At 39.5% G+C, this 22,629-nt stretch overlaps 2 protein-coding genes across 3 annotated transcripts; both read left to right on the forward strand.

Annotated features, from left to right (window-relative positions):
- Positions 1-1,232: 1,232 nt before the first annotated feature.
- LOC113155238 (snaclec coagulation factor IX-binding protein subunit A-like) lies at positions 1,233-21,133 on the forward strand. Of its 2 annotated transcripts, XM_026349849.1 has the most exons (8): positions 1,233-1,360; positions 1,507-1,632; positions 2,030-2,140; positions 2,220-2,276; positions 4,668-4,804; positions 5,104-5,225; positions 5,761-5,834; positions 20,743-21,133. In XM_026349849.1, exons 1-8 carry the CDS (start codon positions 1,237-1,239, stop codon positions 20,790-20,792), a joined length of 801 nt encoding a protein of 266 aa, XP_026205634.1. In that variant the 5' UTR covers positions 1,233-1,236; the 3' UTR covers positions 20,793-21,133. The 2 variants fall into 2 exon arrangements, with proteins under 2 accessions (XP_026205634.1, XP_026205635.1); XM_026349850.1 differs by lacking the exons at positions 1,233-1,360; positions 1,507-1,632; positions 2,030-2,140; ... (2 more) ...; positions 5,104-5,225; positions 5,761-5,834 and adding exons at positions 18,520-18,653; positions 18,869-18,979; positions 19,198-19,308; ... (1 more) ...; positions 19,564-19,703; positions 20,003-20,124 and having other exon boundaries at positions 20,672-21,133.
- LOC113155245 (CD209 antigen-like protein E) lies at positions 10,456-14,511 on the forward strand. Its single transcript, XM_026349861.1, has 6 exons — positions 10,456-10,660; positions 11,268-11,366; positions 11,992-12,102; positions 13,314-13,456; positions 13,585-13,703; positions 14,097-14,511. The coding sequence occupies exons 1-6, from the start codon at positions 10,528-10,530 to the stop codon at positions 14,239-14,241; spliced, it is 750 nt and encodes a 249-aa protein (XP_026205646.1). The 5' UTR covers positions 10,456-10,527; the 3' UTR covers positions 14,242-14,511.
- Positions 21,134-22,629: the final 1,496 nt, after the last annotated feature.

Raw genomic sequence — 22,629 nt, forward strand, 5'->3', positions numbered from 1 at the left:
AGGCGTATATCGTTAGCTCCGGCATGTACCACTATCTTAGAAAAGCTATGCTGTCCTAAGGCCCTAAGATTGCCTTCAATGTCCGGTACCCTGGCCCCCGGGATACACCTGACCACAGCCGCTGGAGCCCCTAAAGGTCTGGCTAGTTTCACGTGTCTCATGATCGAGTCTCCTATGACCAGAGTTCTTCCAGGTTTCTCAGCGGGTGAATCACTGAGGGGGGCAAACCTGTTAGACACGTGAAGCGCGGGGGTGGAGTGCTCCGGTGGGCTAGCTTTAGCCTTAGCCTTAGCTTTGGCTGCGCGAGTATGCCGCCGAGTCGTCACCCACTCGCCCCGCTGTGAGGGCTCTAATGCCGGAGTCGGGGACTGTCTTCTAAAGAAATAACACTACTCTCACTCTCTCTAACCCTCTCTAAAGTCTGGATGCGCTCCTCTAATGCTGTTATCTTCTCCGTCTTCTCCGAGTGCTAACTAACACACACCTGTCACAGGTAAAATTATCAGTAACGACGGAGGAAGAAAGTCTAAACATCCTACACACTGTTGTTCTCAGACGAAAAAACGCGCGTCCTCCAAGAAGCGGAAACGGACAATTGGCTGTCAACAACAGACTTTTGCTGCCACTTTTCTCAGTTTCAACATTTTTAAGATATTTGCTTGAAGGCACCACAGTGGTGTTAATGATGGGGGGGTGACGTGTGTCACTTGTTCACTCCACCCAGATCTAATCCCAGATCTAAACCCAGATCTAATCCTGGGGACTGAACGAGTGACCTTCTGGTTAAGACCTTAAAAAATATTTCCTGTTTCCTAGGAACCTAATCTGTTATCTATCTGTGCGTGGGTGTAGCTGTGGGCTGAATATGAAGGAAGTGTTAGTGATGCATATTGTTGCTGAAAAAAAAGACAAGTATCTGCAAACTGTCAATTTTTAATTAACTTATTTAATTATTATTACTGTTAAAGTTATTATTATTTTTTTTATCATTATTATTATTATAGTGCTGTGTTTATAATTGTCAAGATGGTTTCATAGAAACTAGACGCTGCTGCCTCTAAAGAAATGAAAGCCGCAAACTGAGTTTTATATTTATCCAACACAGTCATATCAACATATAGGAGCTGACCACAAAACTGTGACAGCACCAGCACAGTATAAATAGAACTACATGTATAATATTCACTGTTCTAGAGCACAGAGCACAATAGTAAGAGATCAACATAGTGAAACACTATGTCATCAGAGAAGAAGGTTAGATTCAACAGAAGGGTGAAGAACAATGGAGAAAAGAGGGAAACTGAAGAACACATCTACGACAATGCAGAATATCTTGATGACGTTCAAGTACGGGAAGGAGGTAAGTGAAGAATTCTGACAAATGAGCAACGCTCGCCCGTCTTTGTCTTTAAATCAGGCAAAATGTTATGATAAGAACAAGAATGATGGGTAATACCTACGAAAGCCATGTTGCTTCCATCAGCTGCTGTGTTTTTGTCTCTGTAGGGCCACACACCAACCATCAGCTTCCAGTCCAAAGACCAAGTTCAAAGTCTTTCAGAGGAGCTGCTCTGTGTCTCGGAGTGCTGTGTCTGCTGATGACGGCTGGGATCATCATCCTGTTCACACTCTGTAAGATCAAACTCAGCAGCAAAGACTAAACTAGTTCACATGATGCATGTATCTGACAAATGGACAAACTGTTAGACAGACTGAAGGACTATTATCTGTCTATGAAGAGCACTGATGACACTGTTCTACCAAATGTTGCTACCAGCTACAGAACGTAGGACACAACTGGCTTTTACACATTGGTGAGAGCTAAAAGGTCTCAGGCAGAGTTACATGTTGTACAGGTTATATCCACTAGTTTGGTTTATGACTGGACTGGATAACTTTCAGTGCTGCACAGGAAGAAAACTGCAGCATATTAACTTCAAAACATAACAAACACTGCAACAACATTATAGTAATGTACCAGCTGATCATTTAATGGTTTGAGGTTTAAGTCCTGTTGTGTTTCCATCAGATGTTTTCGTCACAGCAGAAAAAGAGCAGCTGCAAAACAGATTCAACAATCTGAACAACAGCTACGGTGAGTTACAGACGGATATGAAGCAGCTGAAGGATCAAACTCCAGGTGAGAAAAAGATCCAGATCCACTCGGCAGGATGTATTACCAAGGTTTTATAGTTTCGTATAATGTTGTTTTCCTGAAGAGCCGACGATCAACAGGACACAACATGAAGAAAAGAAGTTAAACATCAAAACCAAAGGTGAGAAACATTAAGAAAACAGCAGTAATTCAGAATAATTAAATTCAATTCAGTTTTATTTGATTTGTATAGCACCGATTCACAACAGAAGTTCTCTCAAGGCACTTTACAGTGTTTAAGGTTTAAGAGCTTACAGAGAATAATTATACAAAAAAATTATACAGAAAACCCAACAATCCCATTTGAGCAAGCTTTAGGCAACAGTGGAGAGGAAAAACTCCCTTTAGAGGAAGAAACCTCCAGCAGAACCAGGCTCACAGTGGACGGCCATCTGCCTCGACCGGTTGGGGTGACTGTGGCTCAATAGGTAGAGCAGTTGACTGCCAATCACAGGATTGGTGGTTCAATTCCCGGCTGCCACGTCACATGCCAAAGTGTCCTTGGGCAAGATACTGAACCCCTAGTTGCCCCCGGTGAGTCAGGTCAGCTGCATAGCAGCTCTGCCATCGGTGTGTGCTTGTGTGTGTGAATGGGTGAATGAGAAGCAGTGTAAAGCGCTTTGAGTACCAACTAGGTAGAAAAGCGCTATATAAGTGCAGACCATTTACCATAACTATAAGATTATAAAAAAGGAAAGTTTTAAGTCTAGTCTTAAATGTAGAGAGGGTGTCTGCCTCCCGAACCTGAACTGGGAGCTGGTTCCACAGGAGAGGGGCTTGGTAGCTAAAGGCTCTGCCTCCCATTCTAGATTTGGAAACTCTAGGAACCACAGGTAAACCTGCAGTCTGAGAACGGAGAGTTCTGCTTGGAAGATATGGAACTATGAGTTCTCTGAGATAAGATGGAACCTGATTATTAAGGGATTTATAAGTGAGGAGAAGAATTTTAAATTCAATTCTGGATCCAAACTAAATAACCTTTGTCTTGTCTGAATGTAGGAGAAGGAAATTGGAGGACATCCAGGCCTTTATGTCTTTTAAGCAGTTTGAAGTTTGACTAATTGATTAGTTTCTCCTGGTTTCATAGATAAGTATAGCTGGGTATCATCTGCATAACAATGGAAATTTATAGAGTATTTCCTGAAAGTATTGCCTAAGGGGGACATATATAAAGTGAAAAGAATCGGTCCAAGCACAGATCCCTGTGGAACTCCATAGCTGACTTTGCTGTGCTGCTAAATTTGTCAACAGCATTTTCACATAAACATCTACTGTAGTGAATCTTATAGGTTTAGTAAAGTTTGATAGTGTAAATTCAAATGTTATTAAAAATGGTCAGATAAAAGAGGGTTTTGGGGAAAAACTATTAACTGATCAACTTCCACACCGTATGTCAGAATAAGATCAAGGGTGTGGTTAAAACGGTGAGTGGGTTTATTTCCATTTAGAGTCTAATAGTGAATTAAAGTCAGTGTTGAGGCAGTTATCATCAACATCTACATGAATATTGAAGTCACCCACTATAATGACTTTATCTGCACTAAGAACTAAATCAGATAGAAACTCTGAGAATTCAGTTAAAACTCAGAGTAAGGGACAGGAGGACGGTACACAATAACAAACAGGACTGGTTTTTGATTTTTCCAGTTAGGATCAGAGAGGCTAAGAGTGAGGCTCTCAGATGAATTAAACCTATGTTTAGGTCTGGGGTTGATTAACAAACTTGAATGGAAGATTGCTGCTACTCCTCCACCCCGACCTGTGCTTCTAGGAACATGATAATTAACATGACTTGAGGGGGTCGACTCATTCAGAGAGACGTATGCATCCTGCTGCAGCCAGGTTTCAGTAAGACAGAATAAGTCTATTTGATGGTCAGTTATCAAATCATTTACTAACAGGGATTTAGACGAGAGAGATCTGATATTTAACAGTTTAAAAGTTTTGATTGTTTTCTTGTTATTTTGTTCTAAGAGAGGAGTCGTCTTTATTTTTATTAGGTTTTTATGAATCACTCCTCTTGTTGGTTCTTGATATAAATAATTAAGGTAGTCAGGGAGCAGACACTGTCTCTATGAGGTTATGGTAGTTTTGGGGGGGTGACGGCTGTAAGGAAGCTGCAGAGAGGTGTGTAAGACTGCGTCTCTGCGTCCTGGGCTCCACTCTGACATGTCAGGGTTTAGGTCGTCTAATAAACTCTGTCATATTTCTAGAGAGTTGAGACGCACCATCTAAAGTGGGATGGATGCCGTCTCTTCTAATCAGCCCAGGTTTTCTCCAGAACTTTTTCCAATTGTCTATGTAGCCCACGTTGTTAGCGGGACACCACTTAGACAGCCAGCGGTTAAATGACGTCATGCGGCTAAACATGTCGTCACTGGTCAGATTGGGAAGGGGTCCAGAGAAAACTACGGAGTCCGACATTGACTAACAAGAAACAATACAAGTATAACTGTTGTAAATGTGACACTGAATAACATGTAATCTGTCTCTAAAACTCTTATTTCACAAGAATGTTCTGAAGGATGGACGAAGTTTGGATGCAGCTGTTACAGAAAATACACTGAGAAGAAAACCTGGACCCAGAGCAGGAAAGACTGTAACGAGAACAGATCAGATCTGGTGATGATCAACAGCAAAGAGGAACAGGTGAGTGTGTTTGTTCATGTGTGTGTGATCTCTGATGAACTACCAGTGATCTGTTCCTGCTGTTTCTGACCTGCTGCCAACAGAAGCTCTGAGACCTCATCACAGAGTTTGGACTCATTCTGTCATGAGAACAGTTAAAGTGATATTTTCCTCTATTGATCTTAACTCTCAGATCATTTCTCCTTTTTACTTTAATAAAATGTTCTTTTAGCTTCTTGTTTTATTATTTATTATCATCATTACATCACTTGTTACTAATATTAAAGGTGAAATGATGAATGTGTCTTTTGAACTTTTAGGAATTTGTCACCAACATGATTCAGAATGAAGAGTCCTGGATCGGTCTTCGGACGGTGGAGGACAAAAAACAATCTACAGGATATAAATGGGAATGGGTGGATAATTCATCTCTGAGTGAAACGTGAGACAGTTTTTGATTCTATTTCATTCCATTAAAGTTAGAAACCAATAAAACCACGTTCAATAAACAACAGTGACAAATTTGAACAACATCCAGATGTTGAATCAGATTTAACTAGAAAACAAATCTGTGAATGAACCTGAGCTCTCTTCATCTGCACCATGATGTTGACAACAAGTCATCTTTAACATTTCTATTATTCAAACACTGTTCAAACACTGGTCCCAGTTCAGTTTATGGACTGGGAGCTGCTTTTTGTACCAGACTGAACAAAAACTGATGGAAGAAAAACTCAGTTCAACATTTAGAGTCCAACTACTGGGACTTTGGTTCCTTTAACTTAGTGTCAGCATGAAGGACGACCTGCCTCTGCTCTGCTCTTTAGAAAGTTAAGAACACATGAAGGAACAAGCTGAATAATAATAATAATAATAATAATAATAATAATAATAATAATAATAATAATAATAATAATAATAATAATAATAATACATCTTATATTTAATGATGAAACAATATTTTATTTTCCTCACAGATCCTGGACAGAGAGTCCGTCTCCTACAGATCTGTACGTCGCATCATGTTGTGATCAACGAGGAAGTTTTAAATATTATAGATATAGTCCTAAAGGTGGTGAAGTCAGAACCTGGATCTGTGAGAAATAGATTTCCAGCTTCTCCTGATGACAGAGAGGTGTTTGTAGTGTTGGATGAAGCTGTTTGTTAAACTCTGAAATGTTCTACATGATCCTCAGAGTCATCTCCCATTTGTTCCCTTGTTCGTTCTGTGTCACATGTTCAATCCTCTTGATGACAGTAATGATGGTTTGAACTTTTCTATTACAAAGAAAAATATAATTAACTTCCAGCTACACGTCATATTTTCTGTGTTAAAGCACCGTGTGTGTTGTTTGTTTCTATTTGTGTTGATAGCGTGTGTACAGACTGAACAGCAGCTTTAGAAACTGTATTAACGTGTGAGTGGACGGAGCTGCTGCTAAATAAAAACCTCCACCAGTGTCAAGTGTCGTCATTGTTCCGGGTGATTAAATCGGCACGTTTACAATGTTGTGAATTTAGTTTCATTGTTTGCTTTGCATGTTTTTCTTAAGCTGTGTCTCAAACTTTAATATGAGGTGATGGTCAATACACATCAAACAAGGACTCAAACTGTAGTTATGAGGAGAAATGTTTCACACCGCAGCAAGTGACACACAGGCCAGAAAGTCTGTGGATCAGTGGAGAAAGACAAGGATGTGCTGCTGAAGTGAGTGCTTGTTTATTACTGAGATTTTATATGATCAAATTCTCTTAATCCATCAATCAATCATTTCATAAGTCAAACTGACTTAAACAGGATTTTCTCACAAACATTAAGATTTTATCAGTAACCAAAATAACATAACTAATATAAAACAGTGAATACAGAGACATCCTTAATCCCTAACACTTAAACAATGTCCATAATACATTCATTGGCACCGGCTCATTCAGTCTATGTAACAGAAGGAGCTAAACGGTGGTGACGACACATACAACTGGCTCATTCACACTGCTACAACATTGGAACAGGTCTATTCTTGTTATAGAACATTAGTTTATAAGTTTCTAGACTTTCACTTTTCTCTGCTCATTAAAAATAACCACTACAAACACTCACATCTCAAAAACACAACAAACACGTCTCAAACACTTTCACCAGATAGAACATAATGAACTGTGACAATACAAAGTTTTGCAGGATCTGAGAATCAATAAAGACGAGAGAGGAGTGAGCGTCCTGCTGAAAGGGTTCGTTTATTACAGAGCAGCACATGCAGCAGACTGTACAGCGTCAGGGCTGTAACTAGTCCCCTGGTGGAGCCACATGAGCAGAACACCACCATCTGCTGTCTCTAAAGTGTTACAACACCCCAGTAAGTTGTCAGGGGATGGACAGAGTGGTTTGTAGAGTTGTGTAACTGTGCTCTGCTGGACCATAAACTGCTTTATGGACCAAAAATGATGGAAAACACGTCAGAAACATGACTTCACAGGGAGACTTGTTGATAACAGAAGGTGTAAACTAGAAAGTAACAACACAAAACCACTGCTAAATGGACAGGAAAAAGCTCACAGGGGTCAAAGTACACGGTCCGATTTCCAGAAACTGATCTGAAGTGAAGCTGAAGACGTGGAGCATGGGGAACAGGAAGGTGAATAAAATAAAAGCACGGAACAAGAAATGGAGCCAGGATCATGACACTGTCTGTGGGGCTTCAGTTAACAATACATACAGTTTGTTGTCAACATTAAAGTTTTCATGTATAGAAAAGTATTGAAACATGGGACTGACAGGTGTGTTTGTTGCCCAGGTGTGTCCCATCCGGCTGCTTGGTTCCTTCTGGGAGTGGATCAGGGGCAAGAACTGGAAGGTTTTAGACTGGACAAGTGAATCTCCAGACCTAAAACCCAGAGAGCATTTCACCTGCTAAAGAGAAGACTGAAGAGAGTAACCACCCAAAACAAACAACAGCTGAAAAGGCTGCAGAGAAAGTTTTACTGACTTTGTTCTATTTTAAGTTTACTCCTGGAGGGGAGTTAACAGACACAGGACTAATGAGACTGAATGTCAGGTGAGTGTGACAGGGAGCAGCAGAGTCAGGTGGTGAAGCTGGACAGATTAAACAGAAGGGGAGAGACAGGTGAAAAGGTGAACCAGGAAAGAAAAGGTCCAGGGACATCTGGTGGTAAAACATGAAATAACATCTAGTGGAACTAACGGGGGAAGAGGATCAGACTGACAGGACTAGAACCAGGGCACTATGGTGACTAGTCAGTATAGATGATAAAAACCACTGAGGCACGTTTATGATTTGGGGAAAAGTCCATGTAAATATAGTTTGATTTAATGTTGTTAGTCTGTTACTTACATGTTTCCATCAGGTATTTCAGTCACAGTAGAAAAAGATCAGCTTCAGACCAGATTCAACAACCTGGAGAACATTTACCATCAGTCACAGACTGAAAAGAAGCAGCTGCAGGATCAAATTACAGGAGAGAAATGTTTTATTACTGTTGTTAGTGTTTAGACAAAGCAATCTGAACTTGTCATGAGCGGAACAGGTTTGAAAAAACTTTTTAATTATAAACATTTTATTATTTCTATTTTGTTTTATTACATTTCAGCCAGTTTGGAAAAAGAACAGAACAAATTCAACAACCTGAGTAAAAACTACCAACTACTCCAGGACAAACGTTCAGGTACATGTTTAAACAAGTAATCAAAGGTCAAAGGTCAGGAAGAGATCTTTTAACATGAAATGTTTTTCTAAATGTTAAAATGGTTCCAAACTAAAAATCATGAACCATATTTTAAAATAATAAAATGTCCAATAAAACATGTAGGTTGAATCAGACACTAACATACTGAATAAAGTATCTGTGGTTGTGGTTTGTTCTGCTGCTGCTTCATGATTCTCTCTGACTCAGAAACAGACGGTGAAGACTGGTCACAGAGACGTTCAGTCAGGTTTCAGCTCTTTTGTTTCCCAACATGTCGACAGGAATTCAAACTGTTTGTTCCACTCAGTGTTCTGAGCTGCAGCCGACATTTATCCGTTTCTGCATCAATGAGGATCCAGAGAAAACGGCGACACCTCCAGGTCAAAATGCTCATGACAGCCTGAACATGTCTCATGAAGGATGGTCTGATACAGTTTGTGTACTGACAGTTGAACATATCAGAAATGAATGAAGTGGAGCACATACTGACCATAAACCCTCAGATACACAGTCCAATCAGAAAAAGCTGCACGACTACCAGCACTGATTCACAGGCTCGAGATGAGACTCGACCCACAAAACAGAACAGACAGTACAGAGGAAGTGAAGTGGAGCTGATTCACTCTGAGACCTGACAAACAACAGTATGTGGACACCTACTGTGTAACAGACTAATTCAGACTGATCAGTTCAAAACATCTTTCCTTCATCATCTACAGAGAAACTCTGCTGCTTCCTGTTTAGTTTGCACCAAACTTCCTGCACTGAATGAATTTCTGAAGTCAACGTGGGTCTTTCTCTGAAATTTGTCAACACCTCAGAACATCCCCCAGACTTTCGGGTGGCTGTGGTTCAATAGGTAGAGCAGTTGTCTGCCGATTGTAGGACCGGTGGTTCGATTCCCGGCTGCCATATCACCTTGGGCTAGATACTGAACCCTAAGTTTCCCCCGGTGAGTCAGATCAGCTGCATAGCAGCTCTGACATCGGTGTGTGCTTGTGTGTGTGAATGGGTAAATGAGACGCAGTGTAAAGCACTTTGAGTACCAGTTAGGTAGAAAGCACTATATAGGTGCCGAACATTTATCATTTACTTTTAGTGGACTCCACTGTTTTCTTCTTAACATGATTAAAAGATAAATGTTTGTGTTTGTTAAAATCGTAAGAGTTTGAGTTTCTCTTAAAGCCACTGAAAACAGCAAAGATACAATTATTTTTATAATAATAACAATAACAGATAACAGAAACTAGAAGCTGCTGCTTCTAAAGAAAAAAAGCCACAAATTGAAGTTTATTTTTATCCAACAGTCACACAGGTTCTGGTCTTCGTGCTGCCACTTCCTCAATGTTCTCTGAACGCAGAGAGAAGGCTGACCTCAAAACAGTGACAGCACCAGCACAGTATAAGTACTGTAGTACTACATTTATAATAGTCACTATTCTACACACAGCAGGATAATAATTAATAATTGATCAACATAGAGCAAAGAGACAAACATTTAAACCTGATGATAAAACAAGAGCAGAAGTATAATTATTACTCCCTGATTATAAAATTCCTAAGTAGGAGGCTGAAAGTTGCTTTATTGTGAAACTTTTATTCCAGTATCCATGTTTTTAAATACTTCTCTCATCAGTCATATGTGTCTGAATGTGTCTCCTACAGAGCTGTACGTCGCATCATGCTGTAATAAACAAGGACATTCACTACAACATGGATATAATGGTGAGAAACAGATTTCCAGGTTTCATCAGGACTGTGTTCTTGACAACTATTTTACTTTAAGGTGTCAGAGTCAGAGTTGAATTCTTTTCTACCTCTGCAGCCTTATGTGTGCTAGAGGTTTACTTCAAACCACAAACCTCAGCTACAAGTTATTTTTATGCACAAAAAATAAAAGGAAGTTCGACTTCCTGCTACTTTCTTGATGTTTAATAAACCACACACACACAGCTGTTTAAGCACAGTATACTGTATATAGCACGGCTCTTACAACCTCCATTGTTGGTGTTTGAACTATTCTAGCAGCAGAAAACAAGATGTCTTCAGATATTTACGTCAACCAAGATTCATTAAAAAAGGTGAGATGCAATCGAGGAGCAGAGGACATGGAAATCTATGTGAATGAGGAGGACAGAGGGGATCAGACTCATTTCCAGTCACAGGAAGGAGGTAAGTGAGGAATGAAGTTTGTGAGTAAGTTTTACATTTTGAACAAGTCCAGAACCAGAAATAACACCTGAAATGAAGATTAACAGATTTGAAATTCACATCTACACTGAGCATTTAAGAGAACCTAAATACCATCTGGTATAATACAGTAACAAAACAGAGAACACAGATACTAGTGTTTCTAGGAGCTTGTACACAAAGAATAATCTAGGGTAAGTCCACCTTAACAGGCTCTGACAAAGAGACAGTGTCAGCTGCACAATTTAGTTTGTTCATCAGTGATCCTACATTTACTGTGAGACTTGAGAGTAAAACATTATAACAGCAGAGGATCATGGGAACTGTAAGGTTTGAGTCAATGTGGACTCCACAGGACAAAACATTAGAACCTCAAATGGTAAATCAGGCTGCAGAACAGGAGCAGACACTGAGTGTGGGAGTGTGGGGAGTGCTGAGAGACGGAGAGAAAGATAAAATGTGAAGTGAGAAAAGATCAGACAGGAAGTCATGAAGATTTCAAAATAAGTCCTGTCTCAGGACAGGAAGCCAGGGGACGATGATAACAGGTTGTTTAATTCACTTAACCTCCTCTGTGTTCTGTCTGTAGGACCTCACACTCACAGGACGTCTCTGAGAGGAGCTGCTCTGTGTCTCGGAGTGCTGAGTCTGCTGATGACGGCTGGGATCATCGTCCTGTCCACACTCTGTAAGATCAACCAGCTGAACACTGATTAATATAAGTTAATAAGTTATATTATAATATCAATATAATATAACTTCATCATGAGCTGGTTTATAATAGTGTTACAAAATAAAGATTTAAAGACTTATTATACAATATAGGACTCATCGTCACTTCATTTTCAGAGTTTAATGTTTCACTTCTCTCTCATTGACTCATGAATGTAGAGTGTGGGTGGGGGGGTAGCTGTCCAGTATATTGAATTTGAACTGTAGCACCACTTCTAAACAGACGGTGTCAGTCGTACAGATGTTTAACAACTGGAACATTAATATAAGAGACAAAGGTTTTAGTTTGGTTGAGTCAATATGAGACTTCATCAGAGTGAGATATAAACATCAGGTGAGGAGTTAGTTCCTGGATACATGTCAGTTCATTGCTGGTGTTGTGATCCAGCAGAAAAACCAACATGTGACAGACTCAAACAACCTCAAACTGCTGATCTGCTCCTTGGTTCTTGATGTTAGCTGATATTTCAGCTGCTGTCGGTTTCTCTCTGTATCTGACAGTGAAGTTCAGTCATGGCTCAAACTTAATTCTGTCTTTGATTTAGGAACAATCGTTGTGCTTAACGTTGTGTTTCCATCAGATATTTCAGGCAGAACAGAAAACGAGCAGCTTCAGAGCAGCTTCAACAACCTGAGCAACAGATACAATCAGTCAGAAAATGAGATAAAGCAGCTGCAGGATCAAATTAAAGGTAAGAAATGACGATGATAAATGATTTAATTTATAGAATTTGACTCTGCAGTTATGTGTCCTTTTACGGTTTCATTTAGTAGACGCTTTTATCCAAAGCAACTTACAAGGGTAGGCAGGGTGAGCGGACCCCTACTGGAGGTAGGCCACAGATGGGATTTGAATCCCTGTGTCCCACATGGGAGGTGGTGATGTTACCACTACACCAATGAGCTGCTGTTGTAATGATGATGAGTGTGTCACTGTTATATAAAGTGCAGTTTAGGACATGCACAACATTTCCATTTCATTGTACGTACAAAGCATCTGCACTACAATTATAACCTAAATGTAACACCCCCCACAATAACTCCCATTCACTATATGTGCCAGAATAAATGTAGGCAGAAAAGCCCAGTAGTTTAACATCTAGTCCAACTTCCATTCCAGACCTTACCATTTTCATTCTATTGAACATGGACCATCAAAGTTTAACCCGTTCCCACTTAGTTCTCAAATATTTCCCAATCAAAAATCTCAACTTGTAGACTAATTCAACACTCGTGGATTCTTGTCTACATTCTCACAATTCAAGACAGCTTCTTTTGAACTATGTTATCTTCTTTGAGAACGGTCTCTTACAAGGCACAGAAGAGGGAGGTGGTGAGCCAGCACAGACTCAGCATGAGCTGACCACCGCTCTGAGCCACGTCTGCTGGGTGGTTTTCGCAGCAGCACCTCATGGCCGCTCTGCCCCCCTTCTGCCTCTCGGCTGATGTGAATCATCAACATCGCTCCATCACACTTGACCACCACTCTCTAGTTGAGTCAAGGAGGAGGGGGTCAATGGTGTGTTCACTGACACTAATGGACAAATCCTAATTGGACGTTCTACCTTGTGTGACTGGCTAATTTACACTGTTCACGTGAGAGGAGACGACGTAAAAGCATTTTACATTTTAATTTACAGAGCATAACGTAAAAAGGACTGGCTCTTAACTAAGACTTTGACCCTTTGTACCATTCGTGAATGTAACGTCACTAACATGAAACATACTTAGGATGTATGTAGATAAACCTTTAGAATACTTTTTGACAGGAACAAATACAGAAGGTGAAAGTCAAAACTAAAAGTGATGTTACTGAACTTTGTGTTGGTGTTTGTATAAAAGTCTTTTACAGATTGAATAACAAACAATAAATAAAGTTATAAAACTCTTGTTTGACATTAAGGGAAGTTGTGTCCTGAAGGATGGAAGAAGTTTGGATACAGCTGTTACTTTAAATCCAGTAAGAAGAACATTTGGGTTGAAGGCAGGACAGACTGTAAGAGCAGAGGATCAGATCTGGTGACGATTAACAGCAAAGAGGAACAGGTGAGTGTGTTTGTTCATGTCACGCTGATGGATTTATTTTTCAGACTCACAAGATAATTTAACATGGAACAGAAAAAAAAGAGTTCTGAATGTAAAATAGTAATTATTGTCTTTTTTCTCCAATTTAGGATTTTGTTTCCAGTTTGAATGAGAATGATAAGTTCTGGATCGGTCTAGAGACAAGAATAAAATCTAAACCTAATGAGTGGGAATGGGAGTGGGTGGACGGATCTCCACTGACAGAAACGTGAGACGGTTTTTATTTCTATTCAAGTCAGTTTTACAAATGGAAATATGTACATGTTGAATAAAAAACAACAAAACAGTGAAGTAAGCTGGAGTTAAGCTGTTCTCATCTGCAGTCTGTGATGAGGTTAAGTAACAGTAAAAAATGTGTTCAAACCACCGGTCACAGTTCAAGTTACTGAATGTGTGAGCGGCTCTCTGTGTCTTCAACCTCAACATTTAGAACTACTGAGACTTTAGTTCCTTTAATCTTGTCTAATGTGTCTGATCAGATATTTACCAGTGATCTTTTTGTGTGGAATTGTCTGAAATATTCAAAGTGAAGTTGTTTAAATGTGAAAATAAGGAGTTCCAGTACATTATAAAAAAGGTATGTATTTAATTTGTCTCACAGGTCCTGGGCAGAGGAACACTTGAAGTTTTACCCAGAGTGGTACGCTGTAACATGTGATCCACAAGGAAAATGGAAGAAAAACCACTATGATGATCGTGTTTCTGTTCACTGGATCTGTGAGAAAGAGATTTTCAGCTTCATCTGATGACGGAGAGTAGAGAGTAGTGTTTGTAGTGTTGATGAAGCTGTTTGTTAAATCAACGCAAAGACATTTAGTCATTTATCGCTTTTATCCAAATGGACTAAGGAGTTTTTGCCTAAGGACCCCCACTTTAGGTCTCTTTTCACTTCGTTGTCCAGTCACATTTTACAACATGTTGCTTTAAATGTTTCTTTTGACTTTGAATTGAAACCCCTCATTTGACTTTTTACAGTTTAGAATCACTCTGAACTTTAATGATTCCTCGTTAGAGACTCTGTCAGTAATAAATATTTTAAGAACTTAATCTGGTCTTGTTGGTGATTTTCTGGGTTCTTGTAAGTTTCACATAATTATTATTATGATTATTATTGTTATTAAATTAAGTTATTACTTAATGCAGTTATAAGAACTACAGGTAAATACATTTAACTAATACATCCATCTACTAATTATTTGCTAAAGGTGTTACATCAACTAAGGTATTCTCATAAACACTACTTGATATTCATAACTATCCTATTAACCGTAATTACTATGGTAATAAGAATCAAAAAACAGTCAAATAATACACTATATAACACTAAGTAGCTGTTAAGAAATCTCATGACCATTAAAGTTTACCTGCTCTTTGAGATATCAAGTTTTATTAGTTGAAAATCATTTGTGTCAAAGCAGCACTTGTTTCGATGCCTCATGTCTTCATGTGAAAAATGATGTGACCATCCCAAATAAAGCTCTATTACATCACAGTCGTACAGAACATTCAGTGTGATTTTCATTCTGCTTAATCAGAAGCAGAGTCTATTTTAAAGTCATCTGGTTTCATAATGCATCATGCAGCGATGACAGTTACACCAATAGTAACACGTTCACACTTTTATTTACATTCACTACATCTTTCTCTGATTTATTTCACCCACTGATGTAAGATCAAGGATTTAACCAGCAGATGGTGACATTATTGACTCTTCTCTGGTTCCACTGGACCAGTTTTCACTTCTCCACACAGATCTAGTCCTACAGAAAGAACTGCCTGTATCATCCTCATTTTCTCAGAGTCAGCATCTACTTACATTTAGCTAGAAGATTATAATCAGGAGAGAGAAACACCTGTTCAGTTAGTTTTACTGAATAAACTCAAACCGATCATTTTAAATCTAATTGGTGTAAATTCTTAACTTGACCCATGTGAAATCTACTGATGGAACATAATGTAAGAAAAACTCTTTTCATCAAGGATCAGTTAGTTGGAAAAATACACTTATATATAATATGTGATCTTTCATTTAGTGTAAATAGTTTGATGTGTCAAGTGTTGGTGTCATGATCCACTTCCTGTCTGACTCTGACTTTAGTGTGATCCACCACTGGTACCTGTCTGACTCCTCCCTCATCCTGTGCTCTGCCTTGACTGTGTGTTAACTGTCACCTATTCAGTGTCACTGCTGTCAAAGAACAAAGACCAACAAATTACATTGTAAAATGGAGCTCGTGTCCTCTACCAGAGGCCTGGGAGCTCAAAGGTTCTGGTGTGGAAAACTCTATCAATCTTGTACTTAGAGCTTGTTCCTGTGCTGCCATGTTTATCTTAGCTGTTCTAGTACCACTGTTGTCATTATCTTCCACGTCATGTTCTGAAGGATGGAAGAAGTTTGGATGCAGCTGTTACTTCAAATCCACTAAGAATAAAACCTGGTCTCAGCGCAGGACAGACTGTGAGAACAGAGGATCAGATGTGATGATGATCAACAGCAAAGAGGAACAAAAAGCTGCTGCCTACAACAGACTGGTAACAGAGACCTTCCTGTTGCCCACATTAAAGAAGTAGAGTCTGCTCTGTCTCTTCCTCCACCACCCACCCTGATTCTGATCACCTGCTCAGACTCACAACCTCTCACCTGTACAAACTGTGGTCTGTCTGTCAGGTGGTCAGTTCATTTAGAGCAGCTGAAGACGAACATCTCAGCAGTAGCACGACATGATGTCTTCCAAAGCTTCGGCACACGCTCCTGTCTCAGGCTGAGGTTGAAGAGGTGCTGTAAGATCCCACAGAGCTGATCAGCACAGGCCTTCATATGACTGGACTGATGTTCCTCTGGACGTCAGTGTAGAGAATCCATTAAAGAACATGAACCATATTAATGGCTGCACTGGGTTCCTGATCAGTCTGATTCTGTTTCTATGTGACGCCAAACCTTTGCACAGTACTTATCCTCTCACATGTTGATAAAGGATTTGACTTGACTTACACTCAGGAAGTGCAGCACAGATCTGTAACTACAGGGCGCCATCCAGTGGTGGAGAGCAGTATTACAACAACACTGAACACTGGTACATGTTTCAGTTTTATGAGGTGTAAATAATAATAATAATAATAATTATTATTATTATTATTATTATTATGAATTAATCAGAAGGGTTTTAAAAATGAAGAATGAGCTGCTGAGCGTACAGAGGTGGGTCGGTTGTTCCACCATCGTGGAACCACAGAGCTGAACAGTTTAGCCTGGGATCTTTTGAGGTGAGGGGACCACCATCGTTGTTCTCTCTCAGACCACAGTGAGCGAGAGTGATTGTAGACCTGAATGAGGGAGTTCAGGTACCGGTGCTGTCGAGTCGACCACTCTGTAGGTAAGAGTCAGGACTCTGAACCTGATGCAGCAGCTCCATGAAGCCAGTGCAGAGATCTGAACAGTGGTGTAACGTGTCCTGTTTACTGATCAAACATGAGACGTGCTGCTGCGTTTTGGATCCTCTGCAGGTTTGATGGTGCAGCTGGTGACACCGTCAGTAAGACAATGAAGGAGTCAAGACCACATATGACCAGAACCAGAACAATAAGTTGTGTGTATCACGTTTTTCTGCAGGTCGTGACCTTGCTGAAAGACCTTTACACCTGTTTTGATGCCATCATTGACAACTTTGATGTTTACAAGGTAAAAGACACCGTGCTAAGCTAAGCTAGCAACGTCCTGCAGTTTGGGGTTTGTAGGAGAAAACTACCAAGTTCAGATTTGAAACAGTAAAAAACTGAAAACCTTCTCCCTCAGGTGGAGACCATTGGTGACGCCTACATGGTGGTGTCAGGTCTGCCGGTCAGGAATGGTAAACTATACACCAGGGAGGTGGCCCGGATGTCTCTGGCCCTGCTGGACGCAGTCAAGAGCTTTAGGATCCAACATCGACCAAACCAGCAACTGAAGCTTCGCATCGGCATCCACAGCGGTCAGTGAGAGTCTGAGAGTGTCAGTCAGAGTCAGTGTCTGTGAGTATCTGTGATGGTTCAGTAGAGTTACTCAGATATTGTTGAAGTGAGCAGAGATCAGGGACGTGTGAGATGACACGAGTGTTAGAACAGACAAGAAGCAGAGAATCAATGAACCAGCATCATCAGGATTCACTCAGAGTCTGAGCGACTGCAAACATCAGAACTTGTTGAAGAAGTTAGTTCCAGTTCTCACTTCACATTTCCTGGAACCAGATGTGATTATCAAACAGTTAACTGGGACCAGAGAGAACAGAGGATCCAGAAAAAACAGTGACACCTCCAGGCCAAAATGCTCATGACAGCCTGAACAGACGTGAAGCTAAGAACACATGTTGTCTCATGAAGGCGGATGGTCTGATACAGTTTGTGTATTGACAGTTGAACATTTAGTTTGCACCAAACCTCCTGCACTAAATCAATTTCTGAAGTCTTTCTTCTAAATATGTCAACACCTCAGAACATCCCCCAGACTTTTAGTGGACTCCACTGTTTTCTTCTTAACACAATGACAAAATAATCTGTTATCTGTCTGTGCGTGGGTGTAGCTGTGGGCTGAATATGAAGGAAGTGTTAGTGATGCATATTGTTGCCGAAAAATAAAACGAGTATCTGCAAACTGTCAATTTCTAATTATTTTAAATATTATTTTTATTAATATCATTATTATTATTGTTATATTTATTATTACAGTGCTGTGTTTATACTTTGTTAAGATGGTTTCACAAAAACTAGACGCTGCTGCCTCTAAAGAAATGAAAGCCACAAACTGAGTTTTTTTTTATCCAACACGTCATATGAACATATAGGAGCTGACCTTACTGCTACTTCCTCACTGTTCTCTGAAAGCAGAGAGAAGGCTGACCACAAAACTGTGACAGCACCAGCACAGTATAAATAGTACTACATTTATAATATTCACTGTTCTACACACAGCAGAATAGTAACTGATCAACATAGTGTAAAAACATCCGTGAAGGTTAGATTCAACTGAAAAGTGGTTTCAAGCCGAGACATTGATCTGATGCTTCTAATTCTACTTAATAGTTTTGATCAGACAACAGAAAAATTGTTCAAGTATCTGTGGTTGTGGGGAAGATGGAGATGATGGACAGAGAGCAGGCCGATGACATCGACTCACAACAAGTTGGTAAGAACGAAACAATGAATATAGAAACAGAAAAGCTGATGTTTTAAACAACATTTACACGTTATCGCTGCTGTAGAACAGAAGACGTTAGTGGCTCCAGTCAGACTTTTATTCTACTGGATTTTAAATGTGTTCTCAACATAATGATGAACTCACTTGGAGAGAAACAGCTCCACAGTTCAAAACTACATCCTCTGTGTGATTTCTCTCTTTAGAACCAAACAGGGAGAAGAAACCTTCAGCTGGTAGAAGAAGCTGGTTCAGAGTTTCCACAGCGTCTCTGGTTTTGCTGTATCTGCTGATTCTGACTGGGATCATCGTACGATGTGAGGAGTTTTATTCCTTTTCTCCATATTAAACCTCTTCACACAGAGTTGTATCATGTCACAAAGCTCCTTGTCATCATTTGTTATTGTTATTTTATATTTCAGCTGCTTCTCACTCAGCTCAACGAACATCAGACCAGTTTAAAAGTATGAAAGAGAAAATGAAACTGAATAAAGCTTATGATTTGATATATTTCCTCTGTTTCTTCTTTCATCAGATATTTTAGTAGAACTAGAAAAAGATGAACTTCAGACCAGACTCAACAACCTGAACAACAGCTACAGTGAGTTACAGATGGATATGAAGCAGCTAAAGGATCAAACTCCAGGTGAGAAAAAGATCCAGATCCACTCGGCAGGATTTATTTCTACAGTTTTATAGTTTCGTATAATGTTGTTTTCCTGAAGAGCCGACGATCAACAGGACACAACATGAAGAAAAGAAGTTAAACATCAAAACCAAAGGTGAGAAACGTTAAGAAAACAGCAGTAATTCAGAATAACAAGAAACAATACAAGTATAATTCTTTTAAATGTGACACTGAATAACATGAAATCTGTCTCTAAAACTCTTATTTCACAAGAATGTTCTGAAGGATGGACGAAGTTTGGATGCAGCTGTTACAAGAAATACACTGAGAAGAAAACCTGGTCTCAGAGCAGAGCGGACTGTGAGGAGAACAGAGGATCAGATCTGGTGTCGATCAACAGCAAAGAGGAACAGGTGAGTGTGTTTGTTCATGTGTGTGTGATCTCTGATGAACTACCAGTGATCTGTTCCTGCTGTTTCTGACCTGCTGCCAACAGAAGCTCTGAGACCTCATCACAGAGTTTGGACTCATTCTGTCATGAGAACAGTTAAAGTGATATTTTCCTCTATTGATCTTAACTCTCAGATCATTTCTCCTTTTTACTTTAATAAAATGTTCTTTTAGCTTCTTGTTTTATTATTTATTATCATCATTACATCACTTGTTACTAATATTAAAGGTGAAATGATGAATGTGTCTTTTGAACTTTTAGGAATTTGTCACCAACATGATTCAGAATGAAGAGTCCTGGATCGGTCTTCGGACGGTGGAGGACAAAAAACAACCTACAGGATATAAATGGGAATGGGTGGATAATTCTTCTCTGAGTGAAACGTGAGACAGTTTTTGATTCTATTTCATTCCATTAAAGTTAGAAACCAATAAAACCACGTTCAATGAACAACAGTGACAAATTTGAACAACATCCAGATGTTGAATCAGATTTAACTAGAAAACAAATCTGTGAATGAACCTGAGCTCTCTTCATCTGCACCATGATGTTGACAACAAGTCATCTTTAACATTTCTATTATTCAAACACTGTTCAAACACTGGTCCCAGTTCAGTTTATGGACTGGGAGCTGCTTTTTGTACCAGACTGAACAAAAACTGATAGAAGAAAAACTCAGTTCAACATTTAGAGTCCAACTACTGGGACTTTGGTTCCTTTAACTTAGTGTCAGCATGAAGGACGACCTGCCTCTGCTCTGCTCTTTAGAAAGTTAAGAACATATGAAGGAACAAGCTGAATAATAATAATAATAATAATAATAATAATAATAATAATAATAATAATAATAATAATAATAATAATAATAATAATAATAATAATAATACATCTTATATTTAATGATGAAACAATATTTTATTTCCCCCACAGATCCTGGACAGAGAGTCCGTCTCCTACAGATCTGTACATTGTATCCTGTGATCAACAAGGAAGTTTTAAACATTATAGATATAACGGTGGTGATGTTAGAGCCTGGATCTGTGAGAAATAGATTTCCAGCTTCTCCTGATGACAGAGAGGTGTTTGTAGTGTTGGATGAAGCTGTTTGTTAAACTCTGAAATGTTCTACATGATCCTCAGAGTCATCTCCCATTTGTTCCCTTGTTCATTCTGTGTCACATGTTCAATCCTCTTGATGACAGTAATGATGGTTTGAACTTTTCTATTACAAAGAAAAATATAATTAACTTCCAGCTACACGTCATATTTTCTGTGTTAAAGCACTGTGTGTGTTGTTTGTCTCTATTTGTGTTGATAGCGTGTGTACAGACTGAACAGCAGCTTTAGAAACTGTATTAACGTGTGAGTGGACGGAGCTGCTGCTAAATAAAAACCTCCACCAGTGTCAAGTGTCGTCATTGTTCCGGGTGATTAAATCGGCACGTTTACGATGTTGTACATTTAGTTTCATCATTTGCTTTAATCTTTTTTAAGATGTAGTTATGAGGAGAAATGTTTCACACAGATCATCCCTGTGTTAGTGAAACTTATTCTAATTATACAGTCGTAAGAATGTTTCCGGCGTCAGATCTGGACCAGCAGCAAGTGACAGGAAAGGATGTGCTGCTGAAGTGAGTGCTTGTTTATTACTGAGATTTTATATTTTCAAATTCTCTTAATCCATCAATCAATCATTTCATAAGTCAAACTGACTTAAACAGGATTTTCTCACAAACATTAAGATTTTAACAGTAACCAAAATAACATAACTAATATAAAACAGTGAATACAGAGACATCCTTAATCCCTAACACTTAAACAATGTCCATAATACATTCATTGGCACCGGCTCATTCAGTCTATGTAACAGAAGGAGCTAAACGGTGGTGACGACACATACAACTGGCTCATTCACACTGCTACAACATTGGAACAGGTCTATTCTTGTTATAGAACATTAGTTTATAAGTTTCTAGACTTTCACTTTTCTCTGCTCATTAAAAATAACCACTACAAACACTCACATCCCAAAAACACAACAAACACGTCTCAAACACTTTCACCTGATAGAACAAAGTGAACTGTGACAATACAAAGTTTTGCAGGATCTGAGAATCAATAAAGACGAGAGAGGAGTGAGCGTCCTGCTGAAAGGGTTCGTTTATTACAGAGCAGCACATGCAGCAGACTGTACAGCGTCAGGGCTGTAACTAGTCCCCTGGTGGAGCCACATGAGCAGAACACCACCATCTGCTGTCTCTAAAGTGTTACAACACCCCAGTAAGTTGTCAGGGGATGGACTGAGTGGTTTGTAGAGTTGTGTAACTGTGCTGTGCTGGACCATAAACTGCTTTATGGACCAAAAATGATGGAAAACACGTCAGAAACATGACTTCACAGGGAGACTTGTTGATAACAGAAGGTGTAAACTAGAAAGTAACAACACGAAACCACTGCTAAATGGACAGGAAAAAGCTCACAGGGGTCAAAGTACACGGTCCGATTTCCAGAAACTGATCTGAAGTGAAGCTGAAGACGTGGAGCATGGGGAACAGGAAGGTGAATAAAATAAAAGCACGGAACAAGAAATGGAGCCAGGATCATGACACTGTCTGTGGGGCTTCAGTTAACAATACATACAGTTTGTTGTCAACATTAAAGTTTTTCATGTATAGAAAAGTATTGAAACATGGGACTGACAGGTGTGTTTGTTGCCCAGGTGTGTCCCATCCGGCTGCTTGGTTCCTTCTGGGAGTGGATCAGGGGCAAGAACTGGAAGGTTTTAGACTGGACAAGTGAATCTCCAGACTTAAACCCCAGAGAGCATTTCACCTGCTAAAGAGAAGACTGAAGGGAGTAACCACCCAAAACAAACAACAGCTGAAAAG

The sequence above is a fragment of the Anabas testudineus genome, chromosome 11, assembly GCF_900324465.2.
Source record: "Anabas testudineus chromosome 11, fAnaTes1.2, whole genome shotgun sequence".
In the NCBI taxonomy this organism is placed as follows: Eukaryota; Metazoa; Chordata; class Actinopteri; order Anabantiformes; family Anabantidae; genus Anabas; species Anabas testudineus.

Excerpts from the sequence above, each read along its gene's own strand:
- LOC113155238 (XM_026349849.1), top strand. The coding sequence starts at position 1,237 with ATGTCATCAGAGAAGAAGGTTAGATTCAACAGAAGGGTGAAGAACAAT. Across the intron at positions 1,361-1,506 it reads CGTTCAAGTACGGGAAGGAG|GGCCACACACCAACCATCAG; the intron begins GTAAGTGAAGAA and ends TTGTCTCTGTAG. Across the intron at positions 5,835-20,742 it reads TCAACGAGGAAGTTTTAAAT|ATTATAGATATAACGGTGGT; the intron begins ATTATAGATATA and ends GAAGTTTTAAAC.
- LOC113155245 (XM_026349861.1), top strand. The coding sequence starts at position 10,528 with ATGTCTTCAGATATTTACGTCAACCAAGATTCATTAAAAAAGGTGAGA. Across the intron at positions 12,103-13,313 it reads GCTGCAGGATCAAATTAAAG|GGAAGTTGTGTCCTGAAGGA; the intron begins GTAAGAAATGAC and ends TTTGACATTAAG. Across the intron at positions 13,704-14,096 it reads GGATCTCCACTGACAGAAAC|GTCCTGGGCAGAGGAACACT; the intron begins GTGAGACGGTTT and ends TTTGTCTCACAG.